Raw genomic sequence first — 16,820 nt, 5'->3', positions numbered from 1 at the left:
AGGAACAGCAGGCAACTCAACTTCGCGCACACAGCGACGCGAAGTTGAGCTTCAGTAGCGCGCGGAGACGGGATGTAGGCGTCCAACCCCAACACAAGGGGGTTTTAGATGCACCGTGTTCAGTTCGCACGTAGGCGTTTCATCCATCACCGCGTGTCTGAATTGCCAAAAACTGGTGACTCTGGAAGGTGTCTTGTCTAACTGAGTTCCTCTTGTCTTACACCCTTCCTGCGGGTGATCCGACCCCAGCAGTTGTGCCCCCCTCCTTCACCGCTGTCGTGTAGGGAGGCCGATAGAGTTTCAGGGCGCACAAAGAAAGCGACGTGCCAAATGAAGGTCTAGGTGCCACACATATTGTGACACTCGACGTTTTCAATCTCGTGTTGAGGCTCCGCGCAACTGGAAGGGTTAATTGCATAAGAGCTCGCTTCAGATCTTGGGCTTGGGCATGGCGAAAAGCAAATGAGCAAGCAGGCCGCGGCCTATGTATGCCCTCGCCACGAACGATTCGTTCGCCGTCGATTCCTCGACCTGGTCGGTTGTGGAGAAAGACTCTGAGCTTTCCAGCACCTTTCCCGGTGAAGGGAGACACCGGCTCCCTGGCGAGTCAACATCTACGCCGCGGTGTCGGCTCAACACCACAAGCACGGTACCACAGGAGACGGCGAAGCGCCGGGAAGGTCCCCAGTCACCCACGATGTGTCCTGGCGTAGCGGTGCTAGCAGCGGGCAACCACGGAGTCACCAGGGGTAGCGTGTCTCTCTCAGCCGCTCTCTCTCGGTGTGGCTGCGGAGCAAAGGTGGGGAAAAGGCAGGTTTTTCGTCTTCATCTTTCTGGATTATGTGCGATGTATCAGCGAGAAATGGGCAACTTGACAGGTGGCGGCCTTCTTGGTGCTGAAAGGAGGCGGACGCCTGACAGTTCTTTCTCGGCCATGCGGTGCTCTTCGCAGTGCTACGTGCGAGATGAATTCAACGCACGAGACATTTCGCACACTCAAACAGCCTGCTCACCATTCAAAGGAGCTGAAAGAGGCTTTAAGGGACCCCCATAAGAGAGGTAGCTGCGCTCAGGTGGCTTGCGCAGGAGCTCGAGCGAAAGGGCAAACAGGCCGCTGCCGGGGTTAGCGAGCGTCGATTGCCACAGCGCGATGCGCAAGATGGTGGCGAGCTAATTATGCTGGCAACGAGACCCTCAACTACAAGTACTTCATTTCCGTTTGCTTCTTGTCATCTCCCTTTGCTGAAGTTGCTTTCCATCAAGATTTTCCCCCAACTACTCGTTCCGAGATTCTGCTTCGCGTAAGTTCCCGTGCGATAACGACGAGGTCTGTACGTAACCGAGAGCCAAGGTAGCGGTGTCGCGAAATACTGCTGAGCCGGCTGAACAGGAAGATCACCAGGAAAGAGCAAATCGCCCGGCTACAAAGATCGGCGACGCCGCTTTGGCTCTTTCTAATTTCTTCAGCAATTTCTCCCGGAGCAATGGAGCAGCCAACTGGTTCGGGTACGTGGGCAAGGCGACTCGGAAATTGCCGCGGGCAAAACGCCGTTTCATTCTCAAACTGTCGTCAACGCAGCATAATTCCGCGCGGAGGAACGGACGAAAAGCGTGTAGAATGCAGACGTGGGAGTGTATGCTTGCATGACAGCTGAAAAGACGAGTTATTGTCGCTTGAACGTATTTCCTTTGTGTGAAGTTTTTAGAATCCTGAACAAGAGATTAGCTGCCGTTTTACCGAGGGTTAGGAACACGTACTTCTCGGCTTCTGGCGTGGCGCTTTCAGGATCGTGGGACGTAGAGTTGCGCGTAAAGCATGAAATCACGGATTAACTGGCTTGTTGCGTTAATGCGTCACACTGTGAAGTGGCTTTGCTAACCATCGAAAGCGTGTCCTACGTAGTGGCCCTCTCTGATCACTTGTGGAGCGAAAAACCAAACTTTTTCTGAGTTCAGGCTATGTGTAAACAAAACCTGCGCAAGTTGTTTGCTGTGTGTACACATCGGTAAATTTTTATCTACTGGAGCAAGCTGCTCAGGTTTTCAATATTGGCGTCACATGCCAGTAAACGCGACCAATAGGGGACGTTTGTCCCCACTGCAGGCACCACGGGGAAGATCACTTTCACGTGTGTGTTGTTTCGTGCTCGGCTTTTCAGCATTTCCTTCCCAAAAGGAGCTTCCTGTGAGCGCACCGCAACGTTACATGACTACTTCGCCGGTCTACTGGTCTTACCACTACGACGCAAAGCCGGCAGCGCGCCAGAATCTCCCGGCGGCTGTCTCGTGCCCTTGTTCTTTCGAAGAGCCTCCTCAAGAGGACATGAATGCACTTCTTGCCCATGCGCTCTACGACAGCATTCGGGAAAACTTCCACTACATCCTGCAGGTGGGGAAAGTTGTCGGAACGAAGCTAGCGTGTGGCCAGGATACAGCAGGCTGGCAGCGGGTTCCAACACAGCGAACCAGTACAATGAGCAGCAGGGGAGAACAGCAAAAATGTTCCCTTGACACAACGCGTGACACGGCCAGCGCCATTTGACACAGGGATGCCCTTCGTTGATCTTCGTGTCATTTTGGTGGTGGGACTCGTTGTGGAAGTGCTGAAACGGTTCGTGCCAGTAGTAGACCTGAAAGGGGAAGGAATCTTGCGTCCCTACAGCTGTATCTGTGATCTCTGCTAAGAGGGAAGTAGTGGCAGCAGACTATACTCTGTAGCCATATGGACAATCATGATTTGTCATATCGATGCTTTATCCAACAGTACAACCTCCCATCGGGCAGAGGGGAGGTTTCTCGCGTAGGTACTTGAGTGGTTACATTCCCAATCTCACAATAGGTCTCACACCCCGGGAGGATGTTTTTGTGCATGTCGGCTACTTTCAGACGCAGTACAACTACGGTTTCGACGCGGCAGGAAATGTATGGGGTGCCAACGGTTACACTCCCGTCCGCTTCGCTCCGGAGAGAACTAGGGCCGCGATGTTGAACCAGACAGGGCAGCAGCACCTCTAAAAAGGGAAGTGCACGTTTTTCCACCGTTCGATAAACGCCGAAGAGTCTGTTTGCTTCCCTCTGCAGCCATCTGTTGCTCAAGCGTGGCGGGCGAGCACGGAAAAGCTTCCATTGAACGGAGCACGTGGAGATTTCAGGGAAGAACGGTCACCAACAGAAAGTAAAAAAAGGGATTAGATTCCGACTGTCTTTGTTGCAAAGAGGAGACAGTCCTCATGACGCAGATATTTGAGTGACACATAGACTGAAATGGAAGAAGCTTGGAGCTTACTGGTGCTACAGCGGCCGTCATTGTTATAACGGCAGGGATCTGCGTTCGCGCCGACGCCTCCTTAGGGACCAGGAAAGATAACGGGTTGAGATTGTTACAAGGCTCTATGTGGACTTTCCGTTTGGAAAGAGGGATGGAGGAACGGGGAAAGAGATACATAACATCATCACTTCATCAGTTGTTCAGCAGTGTTCTTCGAAATTGGTTGTGGCGCTTTCGCTGGGTGTCTAAGTCTGTTATAAATCACCTCTCTTTCTGGCAGTATGAAATGGCAGGAGAATTGTGGAGCATGGACGAAACACCCAACTCTTCTGAGTAGGATTTCTTCGTGCTCGTGTCTCATGCAATGCACTGGCTTGTTTCGCGGGGAAGATCGCTCAACACAAACTCCCAGTTTTGCATCACAGTTTCCTTTCCCCCTCGTGAACGTTTGTCTCTCATTATAGAATGCAGTTACGCATCGTTTCTGAAGGTGCAGAAGCTTCTTCCTCTGCTTCCCGACAATGTTCGACCATGATGACACTTTAATAACTGGCTGTTACAAAGTAACAGGAGCCACTGTTTCAAACGGCCGGCGTCCGTTTCATTGTAGTCTCTTGCAGTGGTGCTTGCTCTGCGACGGAATGTGGTAGCTTCCTTGTTGACAGTTTATTCAGTTCTCCAAAAGAAAACAATTTCGTTCTTCAAGGGAGAACGCGTTCCAACGCGTTAGGTCCCCCGCAAATAGAAGGCAGTCGCGTGTACGGGCTCGTCGTCGGGCGGCAGAAAACACATTGAGTCGGGCCTGTAATGACCTAGCTCACAGAAGTCACAGATGATGCGGGAAATGCGGACGACAAGCTTGGTGGTGACCACATGCTGTGGACACCCTTATCAAGAGAGTTTAGAGTTGCCCATCAGCGGAGACATTCCACATACGGCATCCTGCTCCCTCCTGCTGTTTTCCCTCTGGAATCCGCGACTGACCCGACTAGATATCCTGTTCAGTTTTTGACATTTCAGCAACGATACTCGTAATTACATGGCAAGGATAATACACAACATTTTGAAGCAACCACCCAGCATAGCTGAGCGCATTTACCCTTTTGTCGTCGGGCATGTGCTTACGCCCGCTTGGCGCGTCTGACGAGTCCGAAGTGGCTGCTACCGTAGAGCCACTGTAGACGCTGCTACTGGTATCCCACTAAGAAGTTTCTTATAACCTCAGGTAACTCCTGCGTGAATTACCATGCTCGTGAGACAGTCGGAGGGAGCCTGTAGCATTCTCACACGACGTTACGAAGCTACCTCCGGCGTTTTGCTGGGACGAACACATGGGTGCAAGTGCGTCCGCGGCACGCTACCCCGGCAACAGGCCGATGCTGCAGCTGCGTCTCCTGTGTGGCGACCTGTTGTTTTTTTCGTTTTCCTTTGTCGTACCAGAGTTTTTCTACCTGTGTCGCAGCACGGCCACCCACTTGACCGACCCTGGCTCGTTTCGCCTTCTGTGAGGGGAACTTGTCGCTGTCAGGCGATACTGTGCACTGATGGTGGTGCGCGGGAGCATAATCTCCCCTGGGAAAAGACAGGGGGAAGGAACGTCGTCGGAAAGAAAGCAGGTCCGGTGCAAGTAACTACGAATGCAGAAGAGGAAAGACTTCAGCTGCCAGCAGCGTCTCTGGAGACCGGCATGTGCCCTAGGCACGACCACAGTTGCCCTCGTCAAGCACTCTCTCTCAGCGGCTTCCACGTCAAGTCTGCAGGGTCATCCCCCCCGGCTCCGACCCCGTCAATGCCCGGCAAGGCGAGCTGGTGATGGCGCTTCGACAGCATGTGGAGGCGTGGGTTCCCACACAGCGTCAGACGCGCGACCACCTCTCAGTGCCGGCAACCTCTATTACCTGACGATCACCTTTCGGCAAGCAGCGTCTGCTGCACTGCTGTTGGAATTTCCCCCTCGCACAGCTCCACGGCGCTGGGGACGGGTGGTTTTGGTATATCATCGTCGGTGATCGGCGACGCACAGACGCCTTTCTCGCGAATGTTCTTTTTTGACGCAATTTCAAGGATTTGTTTTTCTTCGCGGTTTCCGTCGTTCTTGTGGGGTCTGTTTTTCGTTGCATGGGCCCTGCGTAAATGCCGCCGCTGCGCATTGGGCGGGGCGCGATTTCGTCAGAGCGTCACCGTATTCTACCGGTAGTTCGGGCGTAAGTGCCTTCCTTGGTCGGCCCCTCTAGTATTCCCGTTTTTTCATTTTGTCTAACCCTTCAGGAGTAGTGAATTCTCTGCGATTGGCGCAATCGAATTGGTTTTTTAGTCACTGTTCAAGCATTTCCGTAAACCCCCGTCTCCGTTAGCGGCGAGAGGAACGACGTCCTCCGAGGGATTCTGCCAGGGCGTATGCAAAAGAGCCGGCGGCAAATCTGGCTTAGTTTCCTGCGAGTGCGGCGATGTCCCTGTGGTGCGCCGACCTCTTTGCCTGACGAGTCACCGTCTCCTAAAACACAAAAATCCTTGTGAGAAGCAGAATCCAGTGCCTAGGACCAACTTGGACGCACCAAAACGGCATGATGCTCCTGCGACTCCTTATCCTTCTGCTCGCCGTCGCGGCGACGCACTGGGTAACTGGTAACGCTCTTTACGAATCTGCGCTGGCACAGGAGTCTCCAGCGGTGCCGGTCAGAGCACTCGCCGCTGTTGAAGTGACGGAAGAGGTCAGCGAGTCTACACAGGACGATGCGGACGAAGAGAGCGAACCGATTTTCGAGGCTGCGACGTCTAGTAGTCGAAGTCGCGTTCAGGAAAGGACCCGGAAGAACCGCAAGGGCGCTATCGCTTTAGCGTCGGTTCTCGCGGCAGTTTCCATTCTCGCATTCACTGCGACAACTCTGGGGTATCAGATGTTGTACGAGACCGAGTCCGATGCCGAAACTGAAGCGTCCACGACTGCCGCTGCGGGGGCTTCGGCTGCCACCACGAAAAAGACCCGTGAGGCACCCACTGAGGTCGACGACGACGCGAGACGCGCTCGGCTCTTAAAGAAGCGGTTAATCCTCACAGGTGCTGCTATCACTGCTGCCGCCCTCCTGGTCGCGTATCAGCGGCTCGGCGCTCGCGACACGTTGACTGACGATTTCTCCGGTACTGGGAAACAGGGGGAACTGCTTGCGTCGTTCACATCTCCGGGAGGTCCGGGTACGCCCGAGTCGGGTGTCGATATGTCCGGGTCTCAAACTGTCGGCCCGCTCGCTGACACCCGTGTGGCGGAGCACTGGCAGAATGTCGTGTTGCACGCTCTCCAAGAGGTTAAAAAGCTGCGTAACGCTGCAGCTCTGGTGGCTGGCTTGAGTGTAGTGTTTTACGGCCTGCGTCGGCTCGCCAGGGGCGACCAGAGACCGAGGAACGAGAATGAGATCCAGAGCCTACTTCAGCAGTTGGAAGTTGCCACTGGCGGCATGCTGATGGCCGGCAACAAACTCAACTACCTGAAGTTGGTGGATGTAGCTGGGGTGGTAAGGGATGCTGCAGAGGAAGCAGGAGAGGATCTTTTGAGGTATGTCGTCGACCAAGAGATTGAAGAAGCCGAGCGACGGGTCAGGGAAGTCGTTGATTTATGGAAGAAGGACGCTGAGAAAGATGCAACTGCATTCTTCAGCAAACTCACCGAGCTTGAGGCAAAATTATCCACGTATAGGGTGCAGGCAGCAGAGCTTGAAGCAGCGCGTAAACCAGCTGAAGAGATACTGGTCGCAACGGCGGAGACCCTACAGACAACTCTGAAGGAGGCGGCAGGTCATGCGAGTGAGAACCTGGGACTCGCCCTCAGCTCTGTCCACTCTGCTGTGCGAAGTGGCTTACCCGTGACTTCTCAAGATGCTGTCCGTATTCTTGAGAGTAAGTCGATATTGGCTCTCGTGGGAGGTGTTTTGGAGGACATGAAATCTATGGTCGAGCAACTGGGAAGCGATGTCAAGCCAAAGGCAGACGCCCATCCGCGGACTTTACCGCTGCCAGCAGAACAGCTCATAGACCCCAGCAGCTTGACAAAGGCAGCTCTCGAACAGCCCTTGGCGAGGGAGTTTGAGTACGAGGGGCCTGGAGAGCCGCAGGAGAGCACACTCCCGTTGCAGCATGGGGTCGAGCAGCTTCCAATGCCCGAGGGGCATCCCCCGCCGCTGTCTCAAGAAGAGGAATATGGACCTCCACCGCAGCAGCCAGAAATAGAGTATCAGCCGCAGCCTGGACTGTTCGAAGACGGCGCCTACTTCTTTGAAGATGGTGGCGAACAGCCTGCAACGCCCGAGCAGCAGTCCCCGCCACAGCCTCTGCAGGAGGAGATGCAGGTGTCTGAGGAAGGAGAATCCCCAGAGGTACCGCAGCAGGCGACGCCAACGGCTCCGGAGGCGACGGAAGAAGGATTGCCGGGGGACGCCACATTCTCTGATGAGGAGGAGGAGCTTGAGTTGCCTGAGGAGCACCCCGTACCACAGCCTGGGCAAGGACTCATGCAGGTGTCTGAGGAAGGAGAATCCCCAGAGGTACCGCAGCAGGCGACGCCAACGGCTCCGGAGGCGACGGAAGAAGGATTGCCGGGGGACGCCACATTCTCTGATGAGGAGGAGGAGCTTGAGTTGCCTGAGGAGCACCCCGTACCACAGCCTGGGCAAGGACTCATGCAGGTGTCTGAGGAAGGAGAATCCCCAGAGGTACCGCAGCAGGGGACGCCAACGGCTCCGGAGGCGACGGAAGAAGGATTGCCGGGGGACGCCACATTCTCTGATGAGGAGGAGGAGCCTCCAACGCCCGAGCAGCAGCCCGCGGTACAGTCTCTGCAGGAGGAGATGCAGGTGTCTGAGGAAGGAGAATCCACAGAGGTACCGCAGCAGGGGACGCCAACGGCTCCGGAGGCGACAGAAGAAGGATTGCCGGGGGACGCCACATTCTCTGATGAGGAGGACGAGCTTGAGTCGCCTGAGGAGCACCCCGTACCACAGCCTGGGCAAGGACTCATGCAGGTGTCGGAGGAAGGAGAATCCCCAGAGGTACCGCAGCAGGGGACGCCAACGGCTCCGGAGGCGACGGAAGAAGGATTGCCGGGGGACGCCACATTCTCTGATGAGGAGGAGGAGCCTCCAACGCCCGAGCAGCAGCCCGCGGTACAGTCTCTGCAGGAGGAGATGCAGGTGTCTGAGGAAGGAGAATCCACAGAGGTACCGCAGCAGGGGACGCCAACGGCTCCGGAGGCGACGGAAGAAGGATTGCCGGGGGACGCCACATTCTCTGATGAGGAGGACGAGCTTGAGTTGCCTGAGGAGCACCCCGTACCACAGCCTGGGCAAGGACTCATGCAGGTGTCTGAGGAAGGAGAATCCCCAGAGGTACCGCAGCAGGCGACGCCAACGGCTCCGGAGGCGACGGCAGAAGGATTGCCGGGGGACGCCACATTCTCTGATGAGGAGGAGGAGCTTGAGTTGCCTGAGGAGCACCCCGTACCACAGCCTGGGCAAGGACTCATGCAGGTGTCTGAGGAAGGAGAATCCCCAGAGGTACCGCAGCAGGGGACGCGAACGCCTCCGGAGGCGACGGCAGAAGGATTGCCGGGGGACGCCACATTCTCTGATGAGGAGGAGGAGCCTCCAACGCCCGAGCAGCAGCCCGCGGTACAGTCTCTGCAGGAGGAGATGCAGGTGTCTGAGGAAGGAGAATCCCCAGAGGTACCGCAGCAGGGGACGCCAACGGCTCCGGAGGCGACGGCAGAAGGATTGCCGGGGGACGCCACATTCTCTGATGAGGAGGAGGAGCCTCCAACGCCCGAGCAGCAGCCCGCGGTACAGTCTCTGCAGGAGGAGATGCAGGTGTCTGAGGAAGGAGAATCCCCAGAGGTACCGCAGCAGGGGACGCCAACGGCTCCGGAGGCGACGGCAGAAGGATTGCCGGGGGACGCCACATTCTCTGATGAGGAGGAGGAGCCTCCAACGCCCGAGCAGCAGCCCGCGGTACAGTCTCTGCAGGAGGAGATGCAGGTGTCTGAGGAAGGAGAATCCCCAGAGGTACCGCAGCAGGGGACGCCAACGGCTCCGGAGGCGACGGAAGAAGGATTGCCGGGGGACGCCACATTCTCTGATGAGGAGGAGGAGCCTCCAACGCCCGAGCAGCAGCCCGCGGTACAGTCTCTGCAGGAGGAGATGCAGGCGTCTGAGGAAGAAGCCAAAGTGGTAGCGCAGCCAGTTAGCCCACCGGCTGACGAGGAGGAGGATGAGTGGGGTGACGATGCATTCTAGGCTGAGGGTGGAGAGGTGCAGCCCGCGTGTCACGCCGACACAGCGTGCGCGACAGTATCAGCAAGGTACGGAGACGTCTGCTGAGTGGGAAGGTAGCGAATCCTCCGGCGACCAACGAACCTGAAAACTAAAGGGATTGTGCGATGGTGAGGGATTCATGATAGATCAGAGCAATCGGAATTGGGGGTGTAGGCCTCCGCGGTACCGTAATGTACCGGTGAGCTGGAGACTGCGCGATGGGGAGAACTTCACCGAGGGAATGGATTGCGTTCGGCATCCTGCTTCGCCGGAGAGACTGGTGGGGAATTGCCCTGAGCGTCCGTAGACCCAGATGTGGAGGATGAACACGTAAACAACAGACGACATTCCGAAACAGCTGGAAATGGCATATCTAGTTCTTTGCGTCGCCTACTTAAAAGAAAAAATTCCTGCATTAAGACGGTGAAACGAATCTCGGTGGAGAACCCATGCTTCTCATCTGAGGGAAGACAAGAAACAACAGACAGAAACGCCATCGTCGGGTCGTTGCAGTGATATTGGCAAAGAGGATGCTGGTCGGCCGGTAATCCGGCAACGCGTAACTGGTGTTCGGTCACGACTAAACATGCACTGGTCTCGGTGAGGCCGATGACGGAAGCAGTCTGTCGCTAATCCCTTTCACTGATGTGTTGGGTATGGGGTGCTGATTGACTCTTAATGCCAACAGTATGAAATGCTACAGAAAAGCCGAGCCTGTCAAGAGGACGGCCGCCTAGTTGTCGCCTTGAAAGATGCAAATTTTGAGGGTGGAGTCCCACAGAGGATGCATCCTCATCGACGTTGTTTCCCTCTTGCGTTACGAAGGCCCGTTAGTAACTTCCATGGGCAGAAGCATTGCTGATTTTTGTTGCGGATGCAAGGATTCAGTGGCAGTGTCCACCGTAAGACGAACACATACTGATTCGGAAAGGTTATACGTCATCCGCAAAGTTGAGGCGGTGCAACTGGAGAGCACAAAGCGCCTTCGGTTTGCTTGCTGTAAAAGCTAAGTGACGCAGCTCTTCAACCTAGTGTTACTGCGTAGATACCCGGTCTCACAGTCATACCGGATCCACTTACACGAACCACTGGTGTGACAGTCATGTTGGGTATCATATGTGCCATCACTCTTGTGTGCGGAGATGAAGGAGTGGTCATCTTTCGTTCATGCTTGAGGTGGGGTCAGTGATGGATCTCCCCCGCAGATAACTGCGACGCTTTGAGACGTGAGCAACATCAAGTCAAGACCTCTGGTCTGGTGAAACGGCTCTACGTGCGTTTGTACTCAATCCCACTGGAGCAGGTCGGACATGTGTCATTCGGGACTGTGTTCGTATGCTGTAAGAGGCATACTACGTGGAGGCTGTAGGAACCGCGTACGTTGATCCATCGAGAGGCTAGCGGTTATCTGTGAATTTAAAGTACCCATGAGCAGACGAGTGTGACATATTAAGCGATCTCCAGTTCCATTAATTGAGCAAAGAGAGCCCCATGTGCATGTCGCAAATCAACAGCAAGCGACCTGTGAATGGATGGCTTTTTGTACGCGTTTGCGTTGAAACTGAACAGATTGACGCACTTCACTGACAGTTCTGTCTACTGGTCGTGGAGAGGCTACAGTTGTGAGACACGTGAATGCGGGACGCACACAACTTCAGCGGTGCTTCGCTAGACCATCACGTTTTTCGATGCTGGATACTGTGACAGCGTTTTTGCCAACGGTCATCGCACATGAAATGTTGCACTTATATTCAAAGACAAAGCAAAAATATTATTTCGACTTCCGATGACTTACGGTTAGAAAGACGCCGACTTCTGAACCTTGCCCTCCAACGTACCCCTGGCGTGACTTGCCCAACATGTGGGCGAGGCGCACGTTACTCAGAAGCTTCTCACTTCATTATCATATTCGATCAGTATATGGCAGGAAGCAAAAGCTTCCCGTCGTGTGGTATAGCCGAACTGCGTGTGAGGGTGGACGTACCCTGTGACTTGGGTAGCGTCGCACCCCCGTACAAACAAAAAGTAACTGCGAATGTCGCCACGAGATTAAGATCCCCGTCGGTATGAGGCAATCATCCATAAAAATATTGTACGCACGTCAAGCCACCGAAAGTGAGATGCCGTCCCGTGCTCCAGGCGAATTGGTTGCTGCAGGACTGCGTCGAGTCGCTTGTAGTAAACTTTGATCAACAAAAGCTCTATGTCCACTCTGAAATCCTTGCTTAGTGCTGGTCGCTGATTTCACACCCCGTGTGCTGCTGCCTCGTCTCTAGACGAAGTTGGAGCCGGATGCCCGACCTATCCCGATTGGACCACGAGCGAGAATATGTCGCTATCCTAGAATCCCAGTGATTCGTGCGCACAAACCAGTGACCACAAAGGCGACATAACCACACGATCCAACACGGTACCACACTTTGATGAAGAAACTAGCTGGGTCAATCCACACGGTTCTGAATACCCGTTCGTGTCACCCGCTTCGCGATTTACTGCCGAACCGCAAAAAGGTCCAGAGCAATGTTGTGCTGAAGCAAAATCTGTATCTACTCACATGTATGGCTATGGGCCGACTGCTTGCACAACTGCGCGGACAGAGGTAGCTGCGAACATGCGCAGTAGAGAACAAGGCAGCAGCGGCTTTCTGTTGCCGTAAGGACGGAACTGTATCAGCTGCTGAAGCCCTATGGCACGAATCTATTTCTGGGACGGGAAAGCAAACAGCCAGAGGCAAAACTTCAAGAGGCGATAGCACGGCTACTGGAAAAGAAAATGAATTTTTCCTTAAGACATTGGCAGGAGCGAACTACCAACTGGTGGCGGCATGGATAGGCGACGAGAGATTCAGTTTTACGCCAGGGTACCGCCTCCTCGCCTCACGACTGGAAACCGAGTTGAGGTGACAAAGACTTGGTGGAGGCGTCAGTCTCAAAAGAAATCATCTGTCCAAGGGCTTCTGATCCTCGATGTTGACAGCATCAGAAAATGAAGTGGCGATTGGTTAGCATTTCTTACTTTGCGGATAATGGGATGATCAGTTTTTTGTGCTCTTTCGCTTGTGTTTCGGCGTTGGCGATCGTGCCGTCTGCCCCAGCGTATGGCGCCTCAGTATTATCCGTGCAAGATTGATTGGTCTCGTTTCGCGCGTCATGCAGCGAATGCGCAGAAAGCGTTGTTGCTAGAGTTTTCTGGGTGGTACCACGTGTCAGTTTGTTTTGTGCGAGAGATGTGACCAGACACAGAACCCGCGAGAGCGGCAAAGAAGAAAAGTGGCCAGATGCGTCACGGTTCCGAAAAGCCACTAAGACGGAGACTATTCCCTCGCCACTCCCCCTCCTCCACCCTTGACGCAACACACGACGAACATGCATGGCCGCAGAGACATTATTGGCACACCCCCATCCCCCCAGCAGTCCAGTTCTCGACAGGAGAACGAGTGAACTCCGCCACTCGACTTTGCCTCCCGTCTTCTCTGTCGTCTCACGTTAGCTCGTTGTCTTTGGCCCGATCGGCTGATACACAACATGCCTGTGTCGAATTTGCGGCCTTCCTTTTCGCCACCTTTCTTCTCATCTCCCTCTCTCCAGTCTTCCCTTCTGCTTGCTGATTCGTTTCACTCCCTACTTCATCTGTGTGGAATCACGCAGCCTCTGCCTTTTAGCATTCGTCTTGTTGTCCCGCCCTCTGTTTAGGCGACAACGACGAACTTCAGCCCCGCACGCGAAGCAGAGTTGCCCTTTTCCTCCTCTTCGGCTGTTCGCATCCACGCAGCTCTTCCTTGGTCTTCTCGTCTCCTCTGTCGTCGACAGTTTGCCTCCCGTCCCCACCAGGCGCGCCCATGTTGCCGCTGTGCGCCACCAGAAGCTACGACGGTTCACAGTGGCGCAAGTCGATGGGTGCTGTCGGCTGCAGTGTGCCCTCAACGGTTCCCGAGGGAGGGACAGACAGTAACTTGTTCTGAAGGAGCATCGCGAAGAAGGCCGAGTGGTCGATGCGGGTTGCTGGATCGATCCCAGTGCCTGCTAGCAAATCCTCAGACGGTCTCTGGGACATCCATGTGCAGAGGAGAGACCCTAAAGCCGGTGGCACTTCCTGAAGCACAACGAACCGGAACAACCAAACCGCTTCAGCGATGTCTACACGCGACTGCTTTGCGATGTACACACAGGTGAACTGATGCTCAGATGTACATATATTTATATATATGTATATATACTCAAGGATCCGGACGTGACTTAGATGTGTATTTAACAGGTGAACATGCCGGAAAACGCTCCTCCTACGAGTACGTGAGTGCATGCGCAGATCTGAAGGCAGCTTCCAGCCGATGTCAGCAGGTTGAGGGGCTCGGATCATTTCTCACCGTTCCATCTCTGCTTTTTCGAAGCGGCAAGTCGTCATTCCAGGGGTTGGTGACTTTCCCAAGTTCTTCGAACTCGATCTTGCACTGTTTGAGCCACATGACCCGGAAGTTGGATCCGAGGCGGAGCTGTACAGGGCCCCAGATGCCCGGGAAGAGTTGGGGATCGGGGAGACTCATCATGCGGCCGAAACCCTGGAAGCCTCCGCTTTCGTTCGCGGAGAAGAGCAGGAGGACATGGTCCGTGGAGGTGAAGGCGTTGCTGAGCTTCCGCGAGTTGCCCTTGCTCGTAGCCCACACGCCGTGCTGTATCGACGTGTAGATGTTGCTCATCCGGTTGCTCTTGATGATGAAGAAGCGCTTGGTGCTCTGCGGTGAGGCGACATGGCCGAACGGATCAACGAGGAGCGGCACCACGCAGGTCGTCGAAGGCGCGAGAAGCGTCGCCGAAGAGAGAGACCCGATGCCCTCTCTCTGAGACCCAGCCGTGGAGAACGCGCCGGAGGAGAAGCAAGCCGAAGAAGCCCCTGCACCTGCCATCGAGGAGGGAAACGGACCGCGAAAGGCCGACCCATCCTTCCCGGCGCCAGCTTGGCTCTCACTCCTCGACACGCCGCGAGAGGCCTCCAGCCCTCCACGCGACAGATTCCCGCACGAAGAAACAGATGAAAACGACGAGAGATTCGCGTGCGAAGACACTGGCGGTGCTGGGACAGAGCCCCGAGACGCCTGAGAAAGCTGCCGACAGCGACCGATCACCTCAGCCAGCTGCTCTTCACTCTCGGCGTCCAGTTCCGTCGGAAACACTTGCTGAAAACACAGAACACCCACACGTTCGAGACCCTTGGCCTCCTGGCTGAGACTCCTTTCTTCACGCCTCTGAACCTACGTTTGTGTGTGTGTGTGTGTCGAAGCAGAGCCGTGCATTCATCTAGACTCCCCGATAAGTCTGTATCTTTGAGCGTCAAAACGAGAAAAAAACGAAAGTGAGAAAGACAACACCGAGACGGACCCGCGTGAGCACAGGCGTTGATGTGTCGCTGCCTCGTCCTGGACGTTCAGCGACATTCATCCGTGGACACAAAAGACAGACGCAGAAACAAAAGGCGTTACGCCGATTTATTCGCATTTTCCGCCTGCCGCCTAGGTCGACCGTCTTGTCGCGACCGGAAAAGACGCGCGGACACAGGTATTAACTCGAGATCCCTCCACCCACTCCTATGTCTGCGTCGAAACCATCGATTCTTCCGCCGCCACACACTTTCTTCTCTTCTCCCCCTTTCCGCGCAGGTGGCGCCGTCCCTTCTCTCGTCTCCTCTTCCTCTCTCCGCGCGTTGTTTCCCTTCCTCTCTGCGGGGCGTCTCTACCTCATCGCCGCTCACCGGATTCGCCAGAATCTGATCGAGGAACCATGTGGGGAGAATCGGCGGGATGTCTCTTCGGTTTTTCGCTGTGTGCTTGCGGCGGCACTTGGGTCCGTGTTTGCAGAAGCCCAGAAAGTAGTTCACACACTCTTGCTGATTGCCACTCGCCCCTGCGCCTCCAGACACATAATCCGTGGAAGTGAAGTCTGGCAGCGACGCCCCGTACACGTTCGCCGCCTCCTCGCCCTCCTGCCCTCCCGCGACAGAGCCATGGCCGTCGCCGGCCGCCGGCGCGCCGGGAACGGCCTTGGGCGCACCGGCTGGGCCACCGTCTTCGTGGCGGAAGGGACAGCAGCCTCTGAAGAAGAACGCAGAGACCCAACACATTCTTGTCTGTGTCTCGTACCTGGAGTCCTGTTCAGAATCCTACAGTCCCCATCGCGGACAACGGCAGTCGCCGGGTCGACATCGAAACGAGGGCGCCGACTGCGAACCGGCGACTGAGTCTCTCCCTTGGCTCCGCTGACTCTGACCCGGCAGAACTCGAGTTCTGCTTCGTCTGGGAGACACACACCGGTGGTCAGAAGACACGCGGGAAACAACAGGAGGACACCCGAGCGGAAAACGAGGAAAAGGAATCACCCAGGGAGAAGATGCTGCGCCGCGCAAAACGCAGACAAGAAGGCAAAGCAGCTGTTATACGGCGGAGAAGCCGACACGGGGAAGTCTGCCGCAGGTCGAGGCCAGATCGAACTGACACGTATGTATATACCTATTTTTGGAGAAAAAGTTCACGGCACCGAGAACTGCGAGCTCCTTTACAGACAGCCACCTACGCTTTATCCCGTTCTGAGTCGTTGTTGACGCAGAGATGGCGGCATATCTGCGCTTCTGCGCGTAAAAAAACGGAAGCCTCTCTTGAGAAGTTTGCGCGCCGCCGCTTGCGAGCGTGTCGTGTTTGGGTGCCTTGGACTCGCTTACCGTCTGGTGTCTGGACAGCACAGTTGATTGCGGCATGCGGGCATCCGGTGGTAGATCAGTTGGTGAAGAAAGTCGCAGAATTCGCCCTTCATGCACATGCCTTTCCACCAGTGTCTGCAGACAACTGTGTGTTTTCCCCACTGGCGTCCGCTCACGCAGTCGGCCCTGGAGATGCCCTGCTCGTTCAGCAGGCGACCCTCCTCTTGCTTTTGCTGCTCCAGAGAAGGCTCGAAAGAAAACTGGAACCTCTGGTCAGTGACCGAGGCGGGCGCCGGAGACGCAGAAGACGGAGAGAGCGCAGAGACCCGAGAAGACGCAGGCCGCGAACTCGTGGAACCGAGAAAGTCCTGCAGTATTTTCCGCTTCCTTCGTCTTCGGGGCGCCGACGCGGCGGAAGCTGAAGAGGCGAGCGGCAGAAGCGCGTGCGCCTGCACAGAGAGGGCGAGGCCAGGCGAAGCGAAGGAGCTGAATGGATAGCTCGGAGGAAGAACTGGTGGAACAAAGGAAGCAGACGCGGCCCCGCTGGGACCGACGGGGGGGAGAGACATCGC

At 55.6% G+C, this 16,820-nt stretch overlaps 5 protein-coding genes across 5 annotated transcripts; 3 read left to right on the top strand and 2 right to left on the bottom strand.

Moving 5' to 3' along the window:
- The first annotated feature begins 172 nt into the window (after positions 1 to 172).
- On the top strand, positions 173 to 1,194 carry TGME49_201160 (hypothetical protein). The gene has a single exon (XM_002367401.2). It carries the CDS (start codon positions 485 to 487, stop codon positions 1,052 to 1,054), a length of 570 nt encoding a protein of 189 aa, XP_002367442.1. The 5' UTR covers positions 173 to 484; the 3' UTR covers positions 1,055 to 1,194.
- A 2-nt stretch (positions 1,195 to 1,196) lies between these two features.
- On the top strand, positions 1,197 to 3,837 carry TGME49_201170 (hypothetical protein). Its single transcript, XM_002367402.1, has 3 exons — positions 1,197 to 1,506; positions 2,160 to 2,389; positions 2,887 to 3,837. Exons 1-3 carry the CDS (start codon positions 1,485 to 1,487, stop codon positions 3,013 to 3,015), a joined length of 381 nt encoding a protein of 126 aa, XP_002367443.1. The 5' UTR covers positions 1,197 to 1,484; the 3' UTR covers positions 3,016 to 3,837.
- Positions 3,838 to 5,301: 1,464 nt separating this feature from the next.
- TGME49_201180 (hypothetical protein) lies at positions 5,302 to 11,272 on the top strand. The gene is made up of 2 exons (XM_018779162.1): positions 5,302 to 8,448; positions 8,617 to 11,272. Exons 1-2 carry the CDS (start codon positions 5,833 to 5,835, stop codon positions 9,544 to 9,546), a joined length of 3,546 nt encoding a protein of 1,181 aa, XP_018637446.1. The 5' UTR covers positions 5,302 to 5,832; the 3' UTR covers positions 9,547 to 11,272.
- Positions 11,273 to 12,575: 1,303 nt separating this feature from the next.
- Positions 12,576 to 13,131, bottom strand: TGME49_201190 (hypothetical protein; the record flags this gene model as incomplete). The annotated part of the gene is made up of 1 exon (XM_002367404.1): positions 12,576 to 13,131. Exon 1 carries the CDS (start codon positions 12,933 to 12,935, stop codon positions 12,576 to 12,578), a length of 360 nt encoding a protein of 119 aa, XP_002367445.1. The 5' UTR covers positions 12,936 to 13,131.
- A 108-nt stretch (positions 13,132 to 13,239) lies between these two features.
- Positions 13,240 to 16,817, bottom strand: TGME49_201200 (zinc finger (CCCH type) motif-containing protein; the record flags this gene model as incomplete). Its single annotated transcript, XM_002367405.1, has 4 exons — positions 13,240 to 13,656; positions 13,928 to 14,734; positions 15,307 to 15,646; positions 16,270 to 16,817. The coding sequence occupies 4 exons, from the start codon at positions 16,815 to 16,817 to the stop codon at positions 13,429 to 13,431; spliced, it is 1,923 nt and encodes a 640-aa protein (XP_002367446.1). The 3' UTR covers positions 13,240 to 13,428.
- Between the last annotated feature and the right edge of the window lie 3 nt (positions 16,818 to 16,820).

This window comes from Toxoplasma gondii, chromosome VIIa (genome assembly GCF_000006565.2).
Source record: "Toxoplasma gondii ME49 chromosome VIIa, whole genome shotgun sequence".
Taxonomy (NCBI): Eukaryota; Apicomplexa; class Conoidasida; order Eucoccidiorida; family Sarcocystidae; genus Toxoplasma; species Toxoplasma gondii.
This window is presented reverse-complemented; position numbering and strand designations above follow the sequence as displayed.

What these genes read in the sequence shown, in the direction of transcription:
- TGME49_201160 (XM_002367401.2), top strand. Translation starts at nt 485, where the DNA reads ATGTATGCCCTCGCCACGAACGATTCGTTCGCCGTCGATTCCTCGACC.
- TGME49_201170 (XM_002367402.1), top strand. Translation starts at nt 1,485, where the DNA reads ATGGAGCAGCCAACTGGTTCGG. An exon ending in GGAGCAGCCAACTGGTTCGG is followed by an intron (nt 1,507 to 2,159) that starts GTACGTGGGCAA and finishes TCGGCTTTTCAG; the next exon opens with CATTTCCTTCCCAAAAGGAG. An exon ending in ACTTCCACTACATCCTGCAG is followed by an intron (nt 2,390 to 2,886) that starts GTGGGGAAAGTT and finishes GGCTACTTTCAG; the next exon opens with ACGCAGTACAACTACGGTTT.
- TGME49_201180 (XM_018779162.1), top strand. Translation starts at nt 5,833, where the DNA reads ATGATGCTCCTGCGACTCCTTATCCTTCTGCTCGCCGTCGCGGCGACG. An exon ending in CTCTGCAGGAGGAGATGCAG is followed by an intron (nt 8,449 to 8,616) that starts GTGTCTGAGGAA and finishes GGACTCATGCAG; the next exon opens with GTGTCTGAGGAAGGAGAATC.